Below are 27,489 nucleotides of genomic sequence, written 5' to 3'. Positions count from 1 at the left end.
TTCAACACTAAGCTAAAGGACTAATAATGCTAAAATCCAGGGTTTTATTTTACTGTGCAGCTTGACATTAAACAAATAGTCATGCGTTTATTAGTTATCAATATTTATTTTTTGGCAAAGCAGTCTTGTCAGCATTTGTTAGTTTTCCTATAAAAGTTTATACATCAAGCTACATCACATGCTGCGGACGCAAGGATACACCCGCTGCAATGGTAACACGTTGTGACACAAAGATACACTAACCGTGGTGGTGACATGTTGCTTGTCACAAAAATATACCCACCGTGGTGGTACTATGTTGATTTGTCATAAAAATACACTCATCGTGGGGTAAAATTGTGCTGTGTCACAAGTAATACCGTTTGCATACCTTCGTTACAAGGCTAGGAAAGTCAAGTCATTGATGACAATGGTGGTTTGGTAGGTAACTTAGTTAGTCATGTTGGTATAGAGACTGAATATTAAAAAAAAAAACCGTCAACCAAACAGTAATATGTGTCATCTAGCTTAACTGTTGCAATCTGTAAATATGTTGGTAATTTTGAACATTATAATACATTAGCTTCAAAGGACAAACTAAGTTCCGACGCGTATTCCTTTGTATAGAAGTGCCAAGTAAAGTGCCAACGCTTCTGATATTTGAAACACAGTAGCTCTGAGTCATTTACTGAAATTTTGCTGCACAATGTGCACAAACAATGTCATTTCAATAAATCTCCAGTTTTCCATAACTAATGGAAAGTTTAAGTAACCTTACGTTTTCTTTTAAAATACCAACATGCATTTCAAGGATAGCATGGTATAAACTTGATGACTTACATTTTTAATGTACCACGTAGAGGGGTATTACTGAAGAGAGGGGTGTTTCTACTCTCGATGTAAATCTTGGTAGCGGACCTTTGTCTGTTAAGCTTGATATGAAAAACCACTAAATCCCCGCCTGGAAGAAATGTTTTACTTTAGGAAATACCCTTATCAGATTTTATTATCTGTGCTTCTTAACAGTGAGAAATTTATTGTTGTTTAGAGATTTTGTGATGGTGGCTGTAAAACACGTTACAAAAAGTACGTTATAGCTACTGTCACTACTTTTTATGAAACTTTCCCAACTGCAACAAGCGTTGTTATCAGAGGTTGGTCGACTTTCTAAAATATTTATGAAGATTATGTCGAGAGTAGCAATTTGTTGGAAATTTATATACCTAATGATTTATAAATGGTTATATTCAATGAATGGGAGTAACACGTTAAATATCAGAACCACACTCTACACCTTGTTTACCTAGCTTACGGTTACGTTCACACTGTCATAAGAAGTACTGGCAGAAGGGTGTGAAAGTTTCAAATGCTGCTCAAATTGCCTCAAAGTATATCTTTATTCCACTAACTGATCCGTGACGTCGGACTGTCGTAAACCATGGAACGAAAACCGATATATATTATTCTTTGTGTAAAAATGACTTATGGAATAATTTAAAATATATTATCGTTTGTTTTCCAGCACCGTTTAATTTTGAGGTGTTCCTTAATATTTAGTTTATCTCCCAAAATAATATTCTATTTATTTTCCAGTATTCCAGATCGGTAACTGGCCTTCGTCTGTACCCACATAAGCCTTTCCTTCATATTTGTGAGACAGTTCAGTAGGTAAACTTTCAATGTCTAAAAATATAGTAGATGTAATGTATAGATATAATATTCAGAAAGATTTTTTTAAAAAACGAGCACGTGAAATCGCAAAACACGCCCTCTTAAAGCCTTTCAACTTTACTGTTTCATCTGGGGGCACAAAGGTATTTTCAATAGCTCTGAGCATGCGCAAGTTAATCAGTAAAGTGATTGGTCAACTGGTAAAGTAGTGCTCATCTTCGATACGAAAGTTGGTAGTATAGAAATTGTATGCCACTGTCTGACACACTCTACCTTCGTACATAGCGAATAGCACTGTAGAATTTCCTGTTGTTATTTCCTGTTGTTGCCATTTGTAAAAGCTGATTCGTCATTCGAACGGTATTTAGAATGACAGAGTGCAATTAAGAAGCCAATGGTGATCGACATCCCGCTGATATCTTCCTTGGAAAACAGAATACACACTCACCTTCAATTATTCCAGGGGTCTCTCCGTGTACGTGGGATTATTTTCACCAGGCATTTGTAGTATACTTCTTAGTTTTCGAACATCTTACAAAATTAAGACAAGCCTTACTGGTATGGCATAATAGACACGTACTTGGAATAGTTTAGGAACTATGCACACGTGTTACAGTCTTCTACATAATATTTGGAGAAACGGTGCACACGAGTGTTGAATGTTTTCAAGCGCACAACGAGTAAGCAAACACACGTCTGTGGACGAGGCTTACTGGCCTCGAATCATCCGACAAGGTATGAAGGAAAATGATTCAAAGGGAAAAGGTCATTTCTATGTTTTAATATCGAATCTCTCGCGCACCTGCGTTTTGGAGTGACCGAATGTACGTACGCCTTAAGGCTGACCCAAACCTTCATTCGTCGTCGTACGCGTCACAAGGGTTTGGAAATCTCTAATGTTCAGGTCGCTGGTTAGATTAGTACTTGAAGTTCGTTTGTGTGTTGGTGACAGAGGCTTTTGTGTGATATTAACTGTTAGACGAGGTTACTCGGATAGTTTGCTCGCCCCCTGTTGTCCCTGATGAGGTCACTGCCAAGCTGGGTTCAGTTGTCCTACCATTGACTGAGGCGTCCGGCCTGGAAGGACGTTGAACAGGTGAGTTGAAAAGTTACTGTGGATCGACTTCAACAACTTGTATTACACAGCACACAACTACTGTGTCAAGCATTTTAAAATGTGATTTAAACTTCAGGGTCGATTTTACCCTAAAGGTGACAAGAATAACGTGAAGCATTAAGTTTCTGGGAAGTAATTTTGTTGTTTATATATAATTACCCTTGAAGTGTTCAGCGTGGTATAATAATAAACTCGTTGACTAATAAAAAAGAAAACTTTTATGACAACTCGATAGTGGAGTTCGATTTTTTTTTAAATCGCAATCTTTACTTTTTCTATCCGTACGGGGGTATGTTTACCGTAACTTACATAAGAACTGCACCTTCATTCACCACACCCACTAAGACCCGTTATTTTTTAAAATGTATATAATATTAGAAAGTTACTAGTTTCAATAGCATTTATTCTGACTGTCCACTTCTGTTTAAGATTCGTGTGAATATCGAAGTCTCTGTTTATCGTGCACAAAATGGAGTGAGTGATGATCTGCTACTAATGAACTTTAGTAGATGTTCTCTGTTAATTTACGAACACATGCAACAAAAGACGAAAGCTTTGAGAGATAACATAGAAGTGTTTAACTAACACTTAGTGAGATTTCCCTTTAGTAAAGAAAGAAAGACATTCTTTCGCAGTGATAGTCATTGTGATAGGATCGTGTCTTGTTTAATCTTTGCACAAGAAGATGGTTCATTTGCGATTACTTCGCTTTTAAAGGTCAAAGCACTTTTTTCATCGACCTACTTAAATAACTGGGCAACGGATAGAAACGGCACGCAATAATCGCGTGTGTTATAAATGTACTTTTGACAGCTAGCTTGACGATTTTACGATTCGCCGTGGGGGAAAGCAACAAGTTCTCTGGCGAATCCAGCTATAGTTTGTTATGAAAGTTTAGTTTTTATTAACGCCAACGAGACCAAAGTTCATATGCTATTACTTTTCAAAAATATTACTACTAAATGCGAGTTCATTGTGAAAAAGTAATTAAGTGTTCACGTTTTTTAAAAATTTACTTGTGGTAAATTGAAGTTCAGATATGATGATGAAGGTTAAGGTTATATGATAGAAGTTCTCATAATGTGTTGTAATCAACATAAACATGTAACTATGGACAAAGCATTATTCTGAACCTCGGTTTTCTATACAGTTACAGTTAAAAAAACCTTAAAGAAGCAAACATACAAGCTAGTGATAATACAAGTGAAAAGGAGCAGCAGAAATAAATGATTATAGTAAATAAGGATTCGGTTAATGTTTTCAAAATATACTGAAATTGAATAAAGTCTAGTGCTTTTAATTTTATTAATATTCCTCACTTGTTGATACGACTTTAAAGGAAGGGCAAAAAGTATTTGAAAGGTGAATCTGTTTTCACTTTTTTTAACTTAATTTTTTGTCTCATTGTAATATTTGAAATCGACCCATTTTTAATACTTTGTTAATTAAATAAACGACCACCGGTTCCAAGAAAACCCGAAATAGCGCTAATATTTCCTTGTAACGAAGGCAACAAAAGACATAGGTTATAGGATGTCCAACACGATGTACAAGTATAAAAATAGGAAACAGGTTTTTCGTTTGAAATGGTGAGGGAAAGGTCGAGTGATAAACAAGTTAGTGGTAACAAAGTCAGAATGAATTTGTAACGATCCTTCAATGTAGACTTACTGCGGATTCTCAGTGGTATACTTCCATTTTTAATATTCGCTTTTGCTCTGCCACTCTGATCTGATAAAGCGTGTCCACAAATGTCTATAAGGCAATAGTACAATTTCTGAATTTGACAAAAAATTTAAAATAGAAAATCAAACAATAGAGAGGCTGACGTTAATAAAAAAAATATCTTTCATGATATTTGACAAATATCAGCATCTATAAAGGTTTTCCTACAGACCAGTACAGTACACTTCTCTATAACAAGGCAGAATCTTGTCTGATATATAACGGTCTAGTGTAGCTAAACAGATACTTAGTATGTAGATGTTTGAATATCATACATTAAATCCTTATCTATTGAACATTTGTTTAAACACTTAATATTATTCACATAAAGATATATTGTTTTGTATTAATAAATATTTGTATCACACAGTAGAGCCTTGTGCGATAAAGAAGTTTATTAATACAATATTGCTTTACGTCATTGATATTGGGAATTTAGCTTTACAAAAATAAAAACTTATCAACTGTCAAGAACAGTGGGAGATGTGGAGGCTGTAAAGCCTTTTCTGAGTTGCCAAAATATGGGTCGGAAACAAAGATGCTGAATTAATTTTAATTCCAAATAAACAATAAAACGATAAAAAATACTTTGAATTAATTAAATGTTACAATATGCCGGAAAGAGATGTTATTGTTTTTACTTTGGCACTGTTTTTCAATCACCATGCTAAAGTAATAGGATGGTGCCTCAAACTTTTTTATTCATATTAAGGGAACCTTAGACTAAAAGAGTTTGGGAATCATTGGTCTAATAAATTAATGAAAATACAAGAGTCTTGTTACATATGTATACAGATAAAAGGTGTGATAAAACACAATAAAGCTTTATACGATAATCACATAATAGAATGGAAGGCTTTTGCGTGATGTCCAAAATGTAATATATCTTTTACATAAGGGTAGGCTTCGAAGCTACAAATAATAAAGCTATAACATGCTAAGATAGATAATAAACGCTCGTTTTACATGCCTACAGAGAAAAAGTTTAATAGAACACAATAAAGCTTTATACGATACTCATATAATACTTGGAGAGTCTTATGTGTGATTCCTAGAATGTGGAGACTTTTTACATATATATAAATTTTAAGTCTATGACACTCTCGCATTTTCATCTGATGTAGTTCGAAGGCATATACCTAGGAGTTTATTTTAATGTATATTCCACAGACAGCAGTGTTGTTGTTTTTATTTTACTTTTTTTCATAGTAAGGAGCAACAGAACTAAATACTGTTCATATAGCTCATACAACTCAGCTTACGTTTTCTGTTACTAAACTTTTCCCCTGTGAGCTTAATGTAATTTACTTCTAGTAGAAATAGAACCCCTTAAAACTGGTTTGGTTTGGTTTGGAATTTCGCACAAAGCTACACGAGTGCTATCTGCGCTAGCCGTCCCTAATTTAGCAGTGTAAGACTAGAGGGCAAGCAGCTAGTCATCACCATCGACCTCCAACTCTTGGGCTACTCTTTTATCAACGAATAGTAGGATTGACCGTAAAATTATAACGCCCCTATGGCTGAAAGGGTGAGCATGTTTGGTGTGACGGGAATTCGATCCCGCGACCCTCAGATTACGAGTCGAGTGCCTTATCTACCAGGCCACCGCTTAAAACTGTGAGTATATGCAATAACCCGCGTTTGAACAGTGTCGCCTGTGTTGTGTTTGTAATAGTCAGTGACATTTTCAATGAATACTTTAACTTGAAAGGAATATTTTAGTGTTGCTCAACATACAGTTGAGTTAAAGTTCATAATGAGGATATTTTTTAAACAATATTATGATATTGTTGCTATACCATTTCTTCCATTTCCACGTTGAAGGTTCTTCACACTAATCAAATTATTTTCGGAAGTTTCAATGCATTTGTAATAACGTTAACAGCACTTTACATTCTTGGACAAACAAAGTGATTAAGTGGGTAGAAAAGGCAATATTTTCGTTTGTCTAGAGGTTTAGGTAGGATACCACATAAAGACGAATAAAACTAAATGTTATTAAGTAGGTTATATTAGATAAAAGTAATTATATTAGAGATAGAATGAAAAACAAAACTAAGAAGAAAAGATTAGGTTAAATATAATAAACAGAGGTGAATATACAAAAAGAGGTGAATAAACAAGGTATAATGAACATTTAAAATAAAACAGGTAGAATGGGTCAGCCAGGACACTATGTACACTAGACATTACTTTTAGAAAGTACAGTAGATATAGTATAATACATAAAAAAATGATTTTATACGATCCAGCGTTGGTGTTTGAATTCATACAATTTACTATAATTTAGTATACGTACAAATTATCTGTATATCTCACACAAGATTGGGACGTTTCTTCTACATTAAAGTATTTTAGTAGCATATGTACTGTGCTTTATGTCAGGTGCGTCATATGTACTGTGCTTCATGTCAGGTGCGTCATATGTACTGTGCTTCATGTCAGGTGCGTCATATATACTGTACTTCATGTCAGGTGCGTCATATGTACTGTGCTTCATGTCAGGTGCGTCATATGTACTGTACTTCATGTCAGGTGCGTCATATGTACTGTGCTTCATGTCAGGTGCGTCATATGTACTGTGCTTCATGTCAGGTGCGTCATATGTACTGTGCTTTATGTCAGGTGCGTCATCGAATTTCTTCTAAATCAGTTCAAGTTTTTATAAGTATTATAAACAGAACAAGTTTTATATTATGTCAGCGTAACTTGTGGTTTCAAGATTTTATGATGTAGCTTGGATTGTTTTTGAAAGAAGTTGGGACAGTAATTCGCTGCCTTTAGTTAGTTACTCATAGTATAGAATCCATTAATTATGATAGTGTTCAAAATTAAGGCAACGAATTGATCTCTTTTTTTAACTATAATTCTGTAGCAACCACCAGTGAATTTATTTTTGTTGTAAATTGGAGTTGCGCGATTTTCTGTTAAGTTTACTTATTACTAAAATTAAATATTTAACATTAAGTTTTAAGTAAAAAGAAAAGTTAAACTTAAGACATAAGTTAATATCATTATTTTGTAAGTGAAAATGAATGAGGACGGCTTTAATAACTCAGTGGTATAAAGTATTGAGTACTGTCTCTGTTAAGCAGAGGTCCTGAAGTCAGATCTCGATCCCAGGGCCTTTTTTTTTTCGCTTAAAATTTAATGCTAGATATTGAATTTAAATTCAATATTAAAATTCATTCACCACTTCGTTTAAATGCCACAGTTAATGGCAGATATGTATGGATACAACCTAAATCTTCGACATAGCATGTTCATGTGTAATAAGCTAACAGTTTATGATCATTTTCATTTATAAATAGACAGAAGAAGAGAGAAAATTGGATACAATATAAGTAGATTGTTAGTAAGGATTACTTTCAGATGTTACATGTTTTAAAGAATGTATAAAAACATCTTTTGAGCTTAAGTTTGTTTGTTTGTTTGTTTTGGAATTTCGCACAAAGCTACTCGAGGGCTATCTGTGCTAGCCGTTCCTAATTTAGCAGTGTAAGACTAGAGGGAAGGCAGCTAGTCATCACCACCCACCGCCAACTCTTGGGCTACTCTTTTACCAACGAATAGTGGGATTGACCGTCACATTATACACCCCCACGGCTGGGAGGGCGAGCATGTTTAGCGCGACGCGGGCGCGAACCCGCGACCCTCGGATTACGAGTCGCACGCCTTACGCGCTTGGCATGCCAGGCCTTTGAGCTTAAGTACCCCGCAGAGACAGTGGTAAGTTTTCGGATTAACAGTGCTAAAATCAAGGGTTCGATTCCCCTGGGTGGACTCTGCAGACAGCCTCATAAGGCTTTGCTATAAAAAAACACCCACAAACACATTTGTGCTTAATTATTTTCTTAAAGAATTATAGAAAGTATAAATATTTTATCATGTCTTCACATTTTTATTATTATCTCAATTATTCTTCACTGTGTGTTATGGAATATTGGTAAATTGTGAAAGAAAAACTTTAAAACATGTCCCAGAAATGGCTCGGTTGTACATGTTTTACTCCAAACGACACAACGTGGGCTGATGCAGTAAACGTTTTCTATTGTGCATTTATCTAGCAGCCTAACAAATAGACCTACGCGGAAAAAAGTTATGTTTCCCTTGATATATTAAGCTCAAGCAAGAAAGGTACTTTTGAACTCAATGAAAGACAAGGAAAGGCTTGTAACGAATGCCGTTCCATTTCGTACAAGGGAACGGACCACGTGATCAGATACTGGCCCTGATAGTAGGGCTTGCCTCTTCGTGATGGCATGTGGAGCCTGAGCTTAGTAGGCTTATGGTACCTTGCCGTGCCTCATTAACCAACAGCATCTCCACGGTCACTGTAAGCTGCCCTTACTTTTTTTTTTTTTCAGATCTGTTAGTTTGCAGTTTGAAAACATACGTTGTCACGAAAATACCAGTAATTCTAAGGAATACAGAACTTGATTTAACGAACGTGGACATATGCCCGCTACAGAACTGCTACACACTCAAGACCTCTTGTGATCTACCATTTTACACAAATAAAGCTTGTATACGTTTGATAACAGCATAAGCCTTTTTGCTTCAGCGACAATAAAACAGTTGACTAGGCGGTTAGATGAAAGCTATTTCATTCACACACTTCTCCAATACTTTCTTATCTGCCAAATAAATCGTTTCGGTAGATCCTTAGTGGCGGCGTTCCTTTAGACTTTTCTCTCGAAAGACACAATGGAGTTAGTCTCATAAACGGCTTAATAAGCTACAATTTCATTGTTTCACCTATAATGTGCAATATCAACCAATTTACGAGAAGTGTAGTGAAAACTAAATAAGTGCTACAGTCATTTCATCAACCAGTCTGCCCACAATGAGGACAGTTATAGTACAACAAGGAACACTCCCAAGACGTAAAAAAAAAAGTTTCCACGAGTTATCATATAGCGTATAAGTTGTTACTGGGGTTCTACAGTTATTCTTACTTCCAAGTTTATTCGTTAAAACTTGAAAAAAGAAAAGAAATAATGTTTAAGTAAGGAACAGTTTTTTTGTCACGAGGACAGAAAATCATTTATAAAGGAACAAAGTGAAATCGTTGCTGGATTAATGAAGAAGTACATAATTTCTAATCGAAGTTTTATGACGAATTTCTTAATATCTTGAGCGTATGTTTAAAAAACAAAAGTACTTAAATTGATATTGTTTTCTATTTTTCATTCTAGATATGTAGAACAACATAAATACCATACATTTTTTGTCATACAGACTTTTCCATAATGTTAAGTATTTTGTCCTTTCTTTGGTCCTACAGTTAGAATATGTTTCAAATATTTACATACTATCACTAGATATATATTTTCTTTAAACTGCTGCAGTTTAGCATTCATTGTCATGTAGTTCAAGTTTTATTTAAGTCTTGAAGTTTAAGAACTTCTATTTTGTTTTTTAACTATAAGTGTTAGTGTTCGATAAGGAACTTACAATATCCATTTTTATTTATATCTTTGCTAACTTAATTGGACTAATAGAGAAAGTGTTAATATTAATTGTAAGAAGATTAAAAACTGAATAAAAAGAAATGGGAAAACGCACTTGAACCATCATTTAATAAACTCCTCGTGGTTATAACGATAAATTGGCAAATTCGAAAAGATATGCAAATAACTGACCAATAAAATATAAATAATTATTCTACAAGTGCGTGTTTAATGTGATCTGTATTTACCGTCTACGAATAACGTTTATTAAATTTGTAACATGGTCATGAATTTAAAACTTTTAAATAATGTCTTGTGTAAAAACTCCTTCGTACGTTAAACCTTTTCACTCAGTGATGCTCGATTTTGACAAAACAATCTTGAAAATGTTGTGTACTATTCGTTTATCACGTTCAACAGACCTATGTAAGCTGAACTTCATCAAAATCAACTTTCACATTGCTTGTTTTTTTTTTCTTTTTTAACCATTTATATATTTAGCACACAATCCAGGTGGAAAATTAAATCGATTATGTAGATTTTATCTCAACTGTATTTGTGAATTTAAAAGTTGTCAGATACAATCAGACTTTTGTAAGAACAAAACAAAACGATGAGATTAATGCCTTGAATAAGATTTTTGTGAAACGCCATGTTAGTATATTTATTTGTGTTTGTCTGTATACGATCTACGATGTTAACTGTTTCTGTCACAACCTCTCAATAACCATTATATTTCTGATAATATTTATATGTGAACCACTGTTCGCTCGTATATGTAAGCCAGCATGACCAGGTGGTTAGGGCACTCGACTCATAATCTGCAAGTCACTGGTTCGAATCCCTGTCACACCAAACATTCTCACATTTTCAGCCGTGGGGACGTTATAATGTAACGGTCAATCCCACTATTCGTTGGTAAAAGAGTAGCCCAACAGTTGGCAGTGGGTGGTGATGACTAGTTACTTTTCCTCTAGTGGTACACTGCAAAATTAGGAACAGCTAGCGCCGATAGCCCTCGACTAGCTTTGCGCGAAATACAAACCAATACCACCTTGTGTAGCTTTTGCGCAAAATGCAAAAGCAAAAAAACACATACCAAATGTTTCAAAATGTTTTACTTGATATTGAACTTTGAAATTTGCTTTAAGCATTGCTATGTTTATTCATTAGAGTGCTTTAACTTAAGTATTTTTCTGTTTAACATTGAAGACAGGCTCGGCATGGCCAGGTGGTTAAGGCACTCGACTCGTAATCTGAAGGTCGCGGGTTCGAAACCTCATGACACCAAACATGCTCGCCATTTCAGCCGTAGAGCGTTATAATGTGACGATCAATCCCACTATTCGTTGGTAAAAGAGTAGCCCAAGAGTTGGCGGTGGGTGGTGATGACTAGCTGCATTCCCTTTAGTCTTACAATGATAAATTAGGGATGGCTTGGGGAAATAGCCCTCGAGTAGGTTTGCGCGAAATTCAAAACAGACCTACCATTGAGGACAATGTGACAAAAAAATCAACACCAAAAGAACTCGAACTATCGTATAGCTTGTCTGACATGTTTTGATTGAATACTTATTTAAATTACCAACTTCGGAAATGTATTAATTGCACGTAGCTACTATTGGTAAATAGCATATGAAGCAAACCAGTATAAATTTGCCAATCAACCTGTTCGTATATTCGAACAAATATTATATGAGAAAATGTGACAACACTTACGCATACTAAATATAAAATAATATTAGCCTCAAAATAATTTTACTTCGGTTTAAAGCTCTTGAACTTTGCAATAGAACTGAGTAAATCCGATTTAACCTCTATAAAAGCTGGTGTGTGTCACGTCACGCTTGATTTCTCCAAAGAGGGCGAGTCATAAAAGCCGAAATGCATTTATCCGAATATAATAGTTCGATTGGTGCCTGCTCATTATGATTTTAGTTCGTTTAATAAAATCAAACATTTGTTATCAACTGAGACTCTAAGTTATGAAATCAAGAAATATTCTTCCAGTTTTGTTGTGTGTACATTTCATTTTTTTTTTTTTTTTACTTTTATTACATAAACAAACAAAAACATTAGGTTATACTATTGTTGTCAAGTAACATAACGTAAAAGCTGTTGTTGTAACATAGTGTTACCAAAACGCACTGGCTTTTCTATATATTAGAAGTTGTTAATCTAACTGATTTTTACCAATAATTATACGTTAATTTACAGAATAACAGATATTTTATACTGAAAAGTAGCAATTACTCATGGTATGAAACAGTAAAAGTAAATTTTATAAGAAGCATTCCCATATCAACAAGTACTTGAATACAGTATCATTTATCATTATCAAAATGCTTGGTGAAAAAAGTGTTATTGTCAATTACAAAGATTTTTGGGAAGTAGGGAGAACTTATAATATATAGAGATAATAAGCGTATAGCCCGTAAAAAATGACGGGGAAGTGCTACTACCCCCACCGCATAATATACCTTATCCTTACATTTCTTAACTAACTTAAATAAGTACATGTTGCGAAATCAAACTTGACCAATAAATAGACAGAAAATGCAGGAGGTCAAACGTCGGTAAATTCCTTTTGAGGTCAGAAAGTTAAGCGGATTGAAGTTCACATACCTTAGCATGAAGTAAAACGGTACTGTACTCGTTGAACATGAGAAAACACATTTTCAGGCCTGCAATTTGGTAACAAAGAAATAGATTTGGTTAAGATTCTACTGTTTGGATGTGTTTTGTCAAAGTATTGCAAAATGAGTTCAGAAATTAAGACATAAAACACTATATTAATAAAAACGTCAGAGAGAAAAGTAAAGAAGAGTGTATAATACGTCAACTGTACTGTAATTGTATTATAGAGTGCCTATAATGCCTTTCACTAATACCTGGGATATTAAGACAGACAATGTTACGATCGGTATAGTAGTGATCGAGATGCTCTTTATATCACCACTTGTTTAACAAGTGTTACAGTATGAACTGGATCTAGTGTGTGTTTGAGAGCAAAGTCACATTGGGCTATCTACTGTAAGCTGGATTAAGTGAAGTGTAATTTTTCACAAATTTTTGTTTGTATCACAAACAAATACGTGATATTTGACAATATATTACGTATTTAATTCTAACACCATTTTGATTAAAATGAATTTTTTGAACTAACCTGCCTACTGATCAACCCATGTATTCAGATGAATATATAACTAAATTCGATCTTTTCGATAATACACTGTTCTAGTATACTACAACAGCTACTTATTGTATCACATTTTAAAACTCAAGCACACAGCATACAGATAGCTGCTGTGTTTTCAGTAGTTTTGATATACTATAATGCAAACTATGGAAGAGGACACACTGCAGCAATTATCTTTACCTGAAAAAGAAAAATTTATTATTAGATATCCCCTTGATGTGAGAACAGTACAAATATTTAGGACCAAATAAAAAAAAGTTTAATTTTAAAATAAATAAACATTTATTCAAAACTCTAACATAAACCTAACAATGATTTCACGTCTACAGATAATAGGGTGCATAACGAAACAACAGCATAAATTAACGTAAACATCACAAACGTGTTTATAGTGTAGACTGTTTTAAACTATTGATAGTGGTTCTACTTGGTTGAATTTGATGTGATGTTTTCAAAGCATAAAACTGTTGCAATTAATATCGTAGTAATGATGAACAAAAATTAACTTGCAAAACCATTTTCTATCTGTTATTTGTACTGGATTGTTTATTTATTATACACTGTACATCATTTGTTTTAGTATTTAGATGACGTCATATGGATCACTTATTGACATAAATCAACCTTGACGTCAAGATGCTTTGGCTCTGACGTCAAGTTACTTTTATCCTTCTTTATTCGTAAAGAGATGGTTCAAGTAGAGCGAGTCTGGATTGTTTTAGAATTCAAAATAATACGAACATTTATTCTTACGCGAGTAGAAACTGACGTAACAAATGACGTAGGTGTAATAAACTACTAGCGCGAAGTTGTCTTCATGTGTCAAAATGGGGTCAGACGGATATTGTGAAAATTTTTCACCACTACTACGAGAGCGTGTTTTATTAATATTGTGATTCAACTCTTGTATCCTATTTGTATAATGATGAAAATAATAATAATATTATTATCATAAGGGTTTTAACATGGTATTTCAAAATATTGGAAAGCTTTCATTACAACTATGATTGAAAATGTTGACGGCTTATGTCCCTAACACATATATGTATATACACACACACATAATGTATTGTACCATATAACAACCTGAGAGAATATTAGGCCTGTATATGTAATTGCTTTTTCGTTGAATTTTCGGCACTCGTTCTGTAATCGTCACAATTTTTCTTCTAACGGCTTTTATAATACTAGCATAAATAATAAGCTATTACAACAAAAGAATAAAATACAATGCATTAACATGGGATAGCGGTCGAGACGCTATTTGAACAGCAGCTGTTTGGGTTAAGTCTGAATTGAAATCATTAAAGTTTTGTACGGGCAAAAAGAATATATTAAGGTTTATTAAAAATACTGATATATTAATAAACATAGCGATATAAAGGTTCCTTAGGAGAAAACTCGTATAATATTAATATTTTCTGATTTTAAGTTTCCAGAGTACTCTATATTAGGAATATATTTTTTGGAAAGTGTAATGTTTCCAATGTTCACTTGTTTTATCTTTATATACTATTTTTACGTAAAACCTAATATTATTCTGTGTCAAAATCTATACATTTATTAAACCCCAATACATAATTAAAATGTCCCCTATACATAGCAAAATCTCTATATATTGTTATGCCCCAAATTATCCACTTTTTGACCCAGAACTTGTAAATATCTTTTATTCATAAGCATTCAATAATACGTTGTGTCCTACTTCAGACGTATATAACATAAGTGCCATTGTTATGTATCCTGAAACATTTCTCTTCAGTAAGCAAAAATAAGTGGACGCTTTTTTTTTATTTATGGCATGATGTAAGCAAAATAACTCTTGAAAACAAGTTGTTTGTGTTCACATTTTTATAAGAATCTTTGAAGGTAAAACTAACACTGAAAATAAGGAGTATGAAATCTGAGGTACGATACTTTCATCCTTTAAACTGTCATTTAGAAAAGTGTAATTTTAAGCATATACTAATATAATGCTCAGAGAGGAATATAATAATTTTAATGGTATTAAACAAGTAAAAAATAACCACGACAATAACTTAGCTGCTCCTTATTCTTTCTGTTTCTTTTATACAGTTAATTTATTATTAAGAAGAATAAATGACTTCGCAATGCTCTAATTACAAAACAACCTATATAACAGGTAAGTAAAATATCTACACTAACACCAGCGTAAATCTTAATTTAGGCTGAACTTAATACACAGAAGAACAAGATAGTGCAGTTAAAGTTATTTAAGCTTATATGGTTTGAACTTTAATTTGTATCAATGTTTCATCAACAATATGTATTGTATGTGTTGACTAAAGTGTTAAACAGCGTGGGGCCCTTTTCTAGTTTTGCCAGTACATACAATATAACTTGTGAATATAGTTAACACATTGACAAACGACATCCGTTCATTAACTCTAGTTTAATTTTCTAATTAATTCTCATTTGTATCGCGAAATGGTACGTTAACTCGACTTCTATAATAGAACCTACAAACTATCCAATTTTCCATGCTGGGCATAATATTTAAGGGAACATATATAACCATTTTACAGCTAGTAAAGAAACCTTGCTGCGTTGTGTTTTACTTAGTAACAGTACCGTGAAATTGGAATCACAGCGTTTTTGTCTAATTTATATAGAGCTTTCATTATTTTTTGCGTCTTTGTTTTACAATAACGGATGAATTAGTTCTATTTTAACTTGCTACTCATTACCGTGACTGTCAGGGTAAGCATGTCTGTATAAGTCTGCGAGGGGAGTTCCCGAAAAGTAAATACTTAAAGTTAACCATTATGATAGCTTTAAAACCAGCATGCCACTGAACTTAAGTAATTCCCCGCAAGGTGAAGTAAATAAAAAACAGCATCAGTGAACGATAGTTTATATGTTTCAAGTCATCTAATGCCATTGTTCTTAAATAAAGTACCTATTTATACGACCATAATAGTTGAAATTTAAAATACGAAATAGATTTCATTTAGGAATATAAGCTTATATTACTGGTAAAAAGTTAATTTATTTTGTTTAGAGCTTCTATAACAGAATGACTATATTGTAGAAACGATACAGTACTTGAACATGATAGTTTTGATTCGTATCTTTTAGTGTAGGGCAGTTTATAGACGAAAATAATTTGTTTTTAATATCACTTTCATTGTATATTTGTAGTTTATGAATAATGCTGAGTGTAAGTGCGGTTATGAAAATCTACACTTTTGTCGTATAATGATTAATTAGTGTAGATAAGTAGTACGTTTTCATAAGTTTTGTATTTCCCTTAATTCTTTTAATCTCCTTTATTCTTCATTGTCTGAAGATTAATGTTTGGTATACGATTATTTATTATCCTCCCTTTCTCACCACTTACGTGTATTTGGGCACGTTGCACATAACACATAAGAAACCCACTACCAGTAATACTTAGGTATGCAAGAATACTAGCAGTAATGAATTGTGTTCCAAGGCATTCATCTCCTTTCTGTGGGTTGTTGCGGGAGGGGGGAAAACATAATTACAACTGTACAAAACAGTGATTGCTTTTTATTTAAAACATCTCTCTATGCGTGTACATATTTGATGAAATAGCTGTTATCATTGTAAGTAGTACAAAAATATTAAATTAACTAATTATTTTTAAAGCTAATAGCATAAGCCTATTAATTTGACTAGTGTTCGCTGGTAGTCACAAATTAAAAGAAGTTGTAATACGTTTGATATGCATAATAGTAAACTTTTGACGCTACAATTTGTATTTTATTGTTAAGTCGAAGACACTGTCCTTTGTGAGTAGTGGACAGGTTTATTGACTATAACTTTAAAAAAATGAAATTATACCACAGCATAATATATAAGCGATAAGAAACTGTACAACTAGCTGTTGGATACAAGCTTTTCAAATAGTGTTCCACATAAGAAATGTAAAAATTTCAATCGCTGTCGATTAACCCAGCCTCTTCATGAATCCTATTTCTTAGATTTAATAACAGTTTTATATTCATGATTTCTAATGCCGCTTTCCGCAACTAAAATGTAATGAAACAAATAGTGAATAAAGTCATTTTTTTTAACGTGAAGATAGAAAAACTTAAATAAATATCGAAAAATATCGATGTTAAGACCTTTTGTGCACGTGTAGAAAATTTTCATTTCATAGTATCTAATGATCTGTGTAATAACTTTAAACCAGTAAAAGAAAATTCTATATATATTGAAGTATCAAGGCAAAGATGTTATGTCGGAATTGAGATTGGTCCCCTGAGGCGTGTTTAAACCTAGTGGCAAGATGAGTTATATAAGCATAAGCAGAGATAGAATCATCGTATTTGGCAAAAGGCCAAAGTGTTGGGTGTATGAACGTAACTACGCTTGTCGTTTATTTCAGGCTAAAAGTATGCATACACAGGACTGGTCAGTAATGATAAATTAGAATTATACGTAGATGACAGTAGTCTTGAAAAGTGGTGGCGAATGAAAACATGTTTTTAACTGCGCATCACTATGGAAGGGCATATTTAAAAAACGTATAATATACACATATACAATGTTTTTCAGGTTATTTGCATTCCAACTTGGTCTTGAGTTCTGAAGCCTTCGTTTGTTGTTGTTCTTTTACACATAACAGTTTGTTGCCAAAGAAGCTTAAACTGCCGTAATACAGTCGTGTTATTACGGATAATTTAAATGGCATTTTTCAATTAAATATCACAACATGCTATTATGACTGAAGGTTATTATAATTGTTTCAGAAATATTTTAAAAAATAATTCTAGATAACTTGGCTTTCTTGCGATTTTCTCATTTATTTTCATTTTTGAAGTTCTAGTTATTTATCAATTGAAGACCTGATATAAGTGCTGGGAATACTTGTGATTCATTATTGCACAAATACCAAAGCATAATCTATCGTTGTACGTTGCAGGTAATATCTAAGTAGGTATGACAAGATTCTCGCCCTGTTTCATTTATTCTGAATATGTACGTTACAACAGAAATGTTGAGGACTTGGGCGATGTGAAATATGTCTGAAGCGAATTAGATTGCTGTAATTTCACGGAGCCAATTTAAAAAAAAATTGTAATTTTATGGATAAATTTCGGTCCTTCATACTGTTGTGGTAGACGTATTTTGTAGATACAAAATAATAATTTAAACAAATATCTCAATGTGGAATATGAATAAATATATGTGAGGTTTCAGAAAACAAAACATACGAAAGGATAACGTAGGAGTCACGCTATTTGAAACAGTTTCCAAAGCATTTAAAACTTGAATTACATTGTGTTAAATTCGCAGTATTTTCCTGGCAAATTTAATTTTGAACATTACAAAAAGCCTCCAGGTGCTCAGCAGTTATCTTCCAGGGCTTACAGCGCTAAATATTGTGGTAGATACCTGCGATGGATACAACGGCTGTTTAACTTATAGTATACAAGTAGTAATTAGAAAAATTATCATATACAAAATGTTGTCAACGTAAAATCAGTCATTCGATGATTAGTTAGGAGATTCATTATTAGTTAGAAACGTCCGGTATAAGACGCATCAGATAGTAACAGAAGCAAATATCTTCGACGGTTGAAAAAGCCATCTTGAAATAAAATGACTTGGTGTGATGTTGCTGGGATTGTTTAAACTGTCTTTATCCATATCCTAATGTAACATGGAATACAAAGTTAATATCCTTAAAGACCAGACATGAAAGTGGCGTTCAAAGAAGGGTCAGTAATTACTCATGTGTTTCAGATTCGTGATTCTGGTTTGTGAAATCAGCAAAAAGTCATGAATTATTTTAATAAATACTAAAGACTGAAATTCATCTCTCTAGTGTTATAAGTCGTTCAGCTGTACTTTGGCCCGGCATGGCCAGGTGGGTTAAGGCGTTCGACTCGTAATCCGAGGGTCGCGGACTCGAATCCCCGTCACACCAAACATGCTCGCCCTTTCAGCCATGGGGACATTATAATGTTACGGTCAATCCCACTGTTAGTTGGTAAAAGAGTAGCCCAAGAGTTGATGGTGGGTGGTGATGACTAGCTGCTTGCCCTTTGGTCGTACACTGCTAAATTAGAGACAGCTAGCGCAGATAGCCCTCGAGTTGCTTTGCGGGAAATTCAAAAAACACAAACACACACACACACAAGCTGTACTTTGCGGAAGAAGAACAATCCAGGCATAACTTACTTTGCTCGGACTGTGAATCTGAGGGCATAGTTTTGTACTTAATTCCAAACAAACCAAACCAAATCATTGCCAAAAATGAGCATGCTTTGAATTTTGGAGCCGTGAATACGCTATAAGAGAGATGGTCAAATCATACTATTCTGATTAGCTGTCCACCCTCTGACGTAAAGTTTAAGCATTGCTATCCACATGCAGTTCGTTGTGTAGCTTTGAGTGAAAAATTTGAAACATTTTGTTTTTGAACTTGAACTTTATTGTATAAAACCACTTGTTAATTTTTTTAGAATTTCTCGAGAAATACTCGTTTTTTAGTTATATGTTTATAATTACACATTTTAAAAATTCTTATAAGAAGTTCTGTATGCGTTTTATTTTGATACTGGTAGTTAGTTAGTGCTTTCTAACAACATATTAATGCGAAAGAGCTGTAATTTTTCCACGTTCTTCCGCTCTATTTTTTTCGATTGCTATTTGAGTTTAACTTTTTTTTTAGTGTTGTTCATGAAACCTTTTAAAAGTTAAAAATTATCTGCTGGTATACAACCCACTAGTAATTACTGTGGCATGGTGTGCCCTTAAAGACACCATTGGCCTCCTCTCAAGAACGAGGAGACGAGATGTAATTGTATCTGCAGCATGTGCTGCTGGTGCGTGCATGCTGTTGCTCACCTGCATGACCAAAAGGCAGGTGCAGACAAAAGCTGCAGTACCCAGTTCTGCAGGTGATTTTGGAGGCCTATTGTGTCACGTGTTAGCAATCTCTCCTTCGAACAAAACACTATGCACAGCTTTCAGCAGATTGGTAAAATTTGATGGCGAAGAAGCAACTTTATAACCTATTCATTAAAATGCCATCCTATTTACTGCCCCTGAGTAGACCACAATAACACAGGCTGGAAGTCTGTGTTTCTTGACTCCCCCCTTGTGTAACGTTCTTTTCTCAGTGTCTCAGCTACAAAAGTAATATTTTTGATTTCTGAATAGGAAAACCTGAATACATGTAGGAGGCGTAATTCCAGCTGTATAGCTCCTTTGACTTCCGATATCGACCTATTATGATCACATGAACCTGTTGTGGTATAAGGCTAGTTATTCTGACCATGAGTCTTATTCCTTTTCTCTAGGACCCTGACCATGCTTCGGCATTGCAGGGCGTTGCAGTTGTTACTCGTCTCCTTGGTTTTGGCCGAACTACAAAAGAGAATGATCACTGTTGCTGGTCGAAAGCCACTCGAGTCCGGCATCTCTGCGGTTGACAATTCACGTCTAGTGGAGGTCTTAGAGTTCAGTTTGCTCACAATGTTGGGATTCAAATCAAAACCGAAACCAAAAACGAACATTAGAGCTCCAAGTTTCATGATAGATCTTTACAGAAAACAAGCAGCAGATACAGATGAAGACGTTTATCTAGAAGAAAAAGTGAAGAAATCCAAAAGTCTCAATCTGTACAGGACGGTTCGTAGTTATTTCCATCAAGGTAAATCAAATTGTTACTTTGAAGTTTCGGATGTAAACTCACAGTTCTTGTTTATAAATTGAGTTGGTGTCAGTGTGAAAGTTAAATTTCTTATGTATATTCAGGTATGTTTGTTTTACTTTCTATTCTTGAGACTATCAGTCGAGGACTTCCTGAATTAGATTTTTTTATTCTGGGAATGAACGATGTTCTTCGACATTTTAAATAAACGTATATTTGTGTTAAAACATGTTATATTAATATCGAAAATAGAACAAGGGGTTCGTTTCATATCTTTATTCAAATGTTTATTTGTTATTGTGAGATTTGATTTTTTTTGTTCTAATACTTGTATTTAGTTACATGCTGCTTACAACTCTGGAACTATTATATTATAACAATTTTTTTTTTTGGTAATTAATCGAATAAATTTCACATGTATAATTCTTTTGTTTATGCAGTCACATACAGTAAAACAGAGGTTTTCAAATATTTTGTTTTGCAGTTAGATTAAGCCAGTTTTCGTCATTGTAACCAAGTGTATAAAAATGATAGCTACAGATAGAGTAATCAATACACTTCACTTTCTCCTTTATTAATAATACTTTTTTTTGTATTAGGCCAGTGAAAGGGGCAATCTGGTATAGTAAATAAAGCTGTTCGAAACGCTATCTATTGACCTAGAAATATGGTACGTGTGGTCTTCACTTATACCACTAGGGAGGTTTAATAGACTGTAATTTATGACAGTGTAACTTGATTCTCGTGAAGCAGGCTTTCTCTGAGTAATTGGAGTAGGTGTGCTCTAGTTTGGAGATAATCGAATAACTTGTTGCTTGCTGAAACCAGACACTCTTATGTAACCCATCAGTAAGACTGAAGAAATCCAATCCTGTCCTTACGTCGAACAAATTTCGCTAACTGCCATCATTTACTTATGTGACGATTCCCGCACGCGTCGAGGAGGCAGGACTCGAAACTTTCCTTGTTACAGCCTATGATATTAAGTTACGAAAAACACCAAAACAAGCCTGGTTTTCTTGAATAACTTTCTTATTCTCAACATTATCTTCCTTATAAAGACTTTACAAGTCTACAAGGAACAAGTGTTGAATAACTTGAAACCAATTAAAAGTAATTATGTTTGTAACTTTGGTAAAAATAGATCAAACTATGAGGACTAATGTTTTTGTTTTTGTAACGAAAGTTACAGTTCCAAAGTCATTTTCTTTGTTTTCTCGTGTTGTCAGCGAATGTTTTGAACTGTAAACTTTCAGGTTCTTCTCTGATACAGCGACGGACGATTAAACTAAAACTCAACTAGAAGAAGTTGTCAAAATACAAATACGTTGAAATACAATTCTGGGCTATTATCATTGTTTCCTATCTATTCTCAGGATTGTCTATCGATGATAGAGTATCTTCATAAATTATACATAACTGCTTGTATTCATCATACTTGACTACTCTGAAGCCATATTTTAAGATTATACAGTACAAAAGATAATCTAGTACTCGTTTGATCCTTTAAACGTGCTCGTAAAACACATTTGGATTATCAGATTGAAACACACAGTTTTTATCTGTGAAATCCATCCTACGTTATCCAATATTACACAGTGTTGTTACCAGTAAAATCCATCACAGGTTATCAGATATCACATGTTTGTATCTGTAAAATCTATTTTAGGTTACCATATATTAAAAATTGTTTTTATCTGTAAATTCCAGTTTTCGTTACAAGATACCTTTTTTTTTTTTGTTTCCATGGGCACGAGTACTTATTGTATAGATAAAACAATACAAAATGCACGTGTTTAAAAAAAGTAACATTTGCAATTTTATGAAAGCTCTATGCATACAAACATCACCAGTTCGTAACCAGGACTCATTATAACACGAACTTCCTAATTCGATGATGACATATTTATTCCAATGATGATAGCTATGGAGAAATAAATTAATTTTTATAATGCCTAAACCCTTTTATGTTACTAAACAGATGAAACTGTAGAATTACGTTTACTTTAAATATACAATATACGATAGCTGTTTCCGGTGTTTTGGACATGTATTTAACTATATTTTTTCAAATTCTTTAAATTGCCGATATATTTTTATTCAACATAAAAAAACAAGAATTTTTTGCTTAGTAGATTTTGTACGTGTTTTTGAAAAAGGTAATTAAACAAATAATAATAAGTTTGACTTGTTTATGTACATATCTCTGAGGTGTACTTTACAAAGTGTGAATTTTAATTAATTGCAAATGTCTTCTTTCAGAAACCGGAAGCGAGCATCTATATGATCAGAACTCGATCAGGTTGAAGTTCAACATTGTATCGATACCAGTTACAGAAAAAGTGAAAAAAGCAGAACTTCACGTGTTTAAACGAACTATTGATGTACAAACACAACAACATTGTAAGAACTGCCATAAGCAGAGAGTTCGAGTGTTTGACATTATTCGCCCCGCCACCACTTGCAAAGAAGCCTTTTTGAGGTTGATTGACACAAGGACTTTAGATGTGCGACATTTTGGGTGGGAGACATTTGATGTGCATCCTGCTGTAGAGAGGTGGTGGGGAGACCCTACGAAAAACTACGGGTTATATCTGGAAGTGACAGCTTTGAATGGTAGTGACAGTAGTTATGAACACGTGCGTTTAAAGCGATCACTGCATGAAAGCGTGGACAGTGAACTGTGGATGGAAGAACAACCATTTCTTGTCACCTACTCGGAGGACGAAAAAGCCACACGAGTCGCACGCGTTCGACGTGGCAACCGTAAACACCGAAGGAAAGGCCACAAAATAAACTGCCACCGAAAGCCTATGTATGTAGACTTTGCAGATGTAGGATGGGACTCGTGGATTCTTGCGCCTGTCGGGTACGACGCTTACTACTGCGAAGGGGGATGCCCCTATCCTTTGGCAGACCACTTGAATACAACGAATCACGCAATTATCCAGAACCTTGTGAATTCTGTTAACAAAGAAATGGTACCACCAGCATGCTGTGTGCCCACAGAGCTGTCTTCCATCTCTCTCCTGTATAAGAATGAATACGATCAAGTTGTACTGAAAAACTACCAGGAAATGGTAGTGCAAGGTTGTGGGTGTCGTTGACTTTGGCATATTACAATAACTTAGGATATTACATTCGTTTTTGCAAGACAAGCCTGTGCCTTAGTCAATCATCATTATACCCAAGTGAGACTATCTGTTCTCGAAGGTTACATCTCAGACAACCTTTTTTACAAGTCTGAGGTCATCCCTACTGCGTAATGTACTTGTCGCAATTCTTCTTGTTATGCCATAATCGCAGGAGAAGACACCATCCTTGTTTAGTTGACTAATATAGTGTTCAATTGAGTTGACCGGTGGTTATGGCTAGTTCCTTTGACAATAAGAGTTCGCATTTTATTCATCCTACATACAAATGTATAAAATTGGTTCTACGTTCTGATTCCCGTCTGTTTCTGCAAAAATACTTTTGAATTATTTTGTTTGGATTTAAAGAAGTTAAAATTTTAATGTTGATAGATTTATTTTGTTTTTTAGAAATATTTCACCTAGCGCTAAGAATTAAGAATGTTGAAAACTCAAAACGTCTTGTAGAACTTTTTCCATGAATGGATGATGACTGTCTTTGTTTTTCTTGTATTATCATTTTCACCTAATTGTGAGCAGAGTGTTAACATTTTCTTATTGTTTTTCATTGGCTACAACAATATTTTAAAATGAAGATCATCAATTCTTTCTATGCAAAATATTTATACAATTTGAATTATATATAACATGCGTAAGGTTGTCAAAACCATAGATTTTTATGAGCGCCCTCTATCGACACACATGTTTACTTAAGCGGATAAAATGTTCATTTGATCAATAATTTAACTTTTGCTGATGCTGTAACTAAGATAAAAAAATCTTATCTGTGGAAATAAAGTCCACTGGTATCGTGACTTTTCAGTTACTTGGCTAGCCTATAGACATTTCCATGATGAAATCTAAAGAGTACATTCCAAGTTTAGTCATAAATTCTAATTTAAACCTGTTCCTGTTTATTTTAAACGAAAGGTACTTGGATCCGTTGTTTGTCCAGATTAATAGTTGCTTTTCAGTGATGACGAGAAACCCACTTGTTGAGAAATTTATATGCAAAAACGGCTCGTTTGGGCTGAGAAAACACTTTACATAGAAGAGCGAACAACGTTTCGACCTTCTTCGGTCATCGTCAGCCGTTTTTGCATATAAATAGTTGCTTTTTCTCTAAGCTTTCTGGACAATAGAAGTGATAATTATATTTTGTAAGTGTTCGGGTTTATCACCAATAAAATCAAAGTTCATCACTTTTCGATACAGTAACAACGCTAAATGTTTTCTCTTTGAGAATTTGCGTCCTCGAAAAATAATGTATGATTTTACACATTTATGGCTGTGAAGAACTACTGAAGCTATACAAAAACCAAAAAATGTGAATTGACATCCTTCGTCAGAAAAAACTCACACCTGCAGTAAAATGATTGAATATTAAACAACGTTTTTGAAGCATACTTTATAGAACTGTAGGCTAAGTTGTAAATATGTATTTTCTGAAAAAGAGACATTTTAAAAGTAGTAGTACTAAAATTTTATAATAGCCATAAATCCATACGAATTTAATAAAGTTATTAAACCTTCACAGCAATCAAATTAATTTATTTTACTCGCACTGTTCATTCAGTAGTGTGAACTATTATTTGTTATACATTTACCACTTTGAACGTTTCAATTTTCTTTCTGCACAATAAGATGAACTCTCTTCTTGTCACATCCCAACCACACTTGTTGGTCTCTTTTAAGAAAGCATAAAGGATAAGTAATATAAATTTTTTAATAAGATTCATATTTCTGGATCTAAGTGTGTATTATAATGTGTCCATTTATTTCTGCTCAGCCTGGTATAGCCAGGTGGTTAAAGTGTTCGACTCTTAATCCGAGGGTCCTGGTTCGAATTCCGTCCCCCCTTCCCCAAACCTCCAAACACACTCGCTCGTGAGAGCGTTCTAATTTGACGGTTAATCCCACGATTCAGTTGGTAAAACAGTAACCCAAGAGTTTGATGTGGGTAGTGATGACTAGCTGCCTTCCTTCTAGTATTACGCTCCTAAATTAGGAACGGATATCGCAGCTAGTCCTCGAGTAGCTCTGTGCGGAATTCAAAAACAAACTTCTTCTGTCAAGAATTAACAAACATCGTACCCGTCAGAGATAGTTAAAAAAGTTTTTTTATTAAAATTACTAAGCACCGATATATAAAAAAGGGAAATACTGTACAACATTTAAAACCTAAAATAAGAAACATATATCATAATAAAACATGAAATGCGTATATAATTTTATTAAGAGATTATTTTTTACTTTGACAAATGATATAAAACAATTTTCCAATAATGCATAACATTCTGTTAGGAGAATCAATGATTTATAATAAGAACAGAATATTTTATTTTTAACAACATTATACTGACCTTAATAATTGAATCTAAAATGTGTAGCAAATTAATTTATCAAAATGCACATTTGGAATTATTTATTTCATGTTTAAATTGTTTTGTTTTTTAAATTCGTGTTCATGTTTTAGTTAAACCCACATATAACAGTGTTTAGCCCCCAGCTGCTTAGTGATAAGCCTGAGGATTTATAATTTTAAAAATCAGATCTTGATACCCGCATTAAGCAGAGCACAAATAGCCCGTTGTGTAGTTTTCTGTTTAACAAAGAACAAACATTTTTTAAAAATATTTTGAATGGAATGTATAGAGATAGACATTTAAAATTAAACTATAATCAGTATAAGGTATGTGATAAATTACTCAATTTCAATAGGAACTAATAAACAAATAATACAGGTATATTTAAAATAAAACTTTGGACATATGTATCTTTGTATTTCCAACAATTGTATCTGTGATCAAGTCTCTATGGTTTACCTGGTAATTGTTTAGGTTTTTATATTCCATTGTTTATCTTTGAGTTCGCAGAATAAATTGTACAATATTTCTAGTACTGATGTTTAAAAATGTGTATAGAACATAAGACTTGCACGGTTGATGATTTTTACTATTTTTCTGTATCGTTTTTTAATTCTTAATTTAAGTGTAAACGGCAAAAAATTATTTCTTGTAACCTCTTAGTTAATTAATATGTACATTGTTTTTAACAAAGTACAAGAAAAAGAAACCTTACTGATTAATAACATTTATTATCGATATTCAAATATGCTTTAGACACTTTTAAAGTGATAGTTTTTCATCATTAGATTAAAGACCTGTTAGTTAATATACACATGGATCAACATGTATTTATGTCAGAACAGCCTGTGGAAATTAATATTCCTTAAACTTAACAAACTTTCTGACGCAGTTGTCTGTTAGTTCTGTATTGCTTTTAATATTAAATATCTTTATTTCATAACTTGCACCAAGAATATCCTTAACAGGTGGTTGAACGCTGAAGTATCAATGAGAGATAAATGTGTCTGTCGGCGTGAAGTATTTATTAAACCACTTTTAGTTTTATTTGATCTTTATCATGAAAGCACGAATTTATTGGAGTTTTAACGCTTCAAATTTTTTATTTATTACTTAACCTGTGAATGCTTTGTAAATGGCTGTTTAAATCGTGGCATATATAATTACAAAGAAAATATTTAAGACTTGTAAATAGAA

The 27,489-nt window shown here is 33.6% G+C and overlaps 1 protein-coding gene across 1 annotated transcript; it reads left to right on the top strand.

Annotated features, from left to right (window-relative positions):
- The first annotated feature begins 1,879 nt into the window (after positions 1-1,879).
- On the top strand, positions 1,880-27,489 carry LOC143222719 (bone morphogenetic protein 2-like). Its single transcript, XM_076449619.1, has 3 exons — positions 1,880-2,746; positions 20,443-20,795; positions 23,058-27,489. Exons 2-3 carry the CDS (start codon positions 20,453-20,455, stop codon positions 23,900-23,902), a joined length of 1,188 nt encoding a protein of 395 aa, XP_076305734.1. The 5' UTR covers positions 1,880-2,746; positions 20,443-20,452; the 3' UTR covers positions 23,903-27,489.

This window comes from Tachypleus tridentatus, chromosome 8, assembly GCF_004210375.1.
Source record: "Tachypleus tridentatus isolate NWPU-2018 chromosome 8, ASM421037v1, whole genome shotgun sequence".
NCBI lineage: Eukaryota > Metazoa > Arthropoda > Merostomata > Xiphosura > Limulidae > Tachypleus > Tachypleus tridentatus.
This window is presented reverse-complemented; position numbering and strand designations above follow the sequence as displayed.

What these genes read in the sequence shown, in the direction of transcription:
- LOC143222719 (XM_076449619.1), top strand. Translation starts at nt 20,453, where the DNA reads ATGCTTCGGCATTGCAGGGCGTTGCAGTTGTTACTCGTCTCCTTGGTT. An exon ending in TCGTAGTTATTTCCATCAAG is followed by an intron (nt 20,796 to 23,057) that starts GTAAATCAAATT and finishes GTCTTCTTTCAG; the next exon opens with AAACCGGAAGCGAGCATCTA.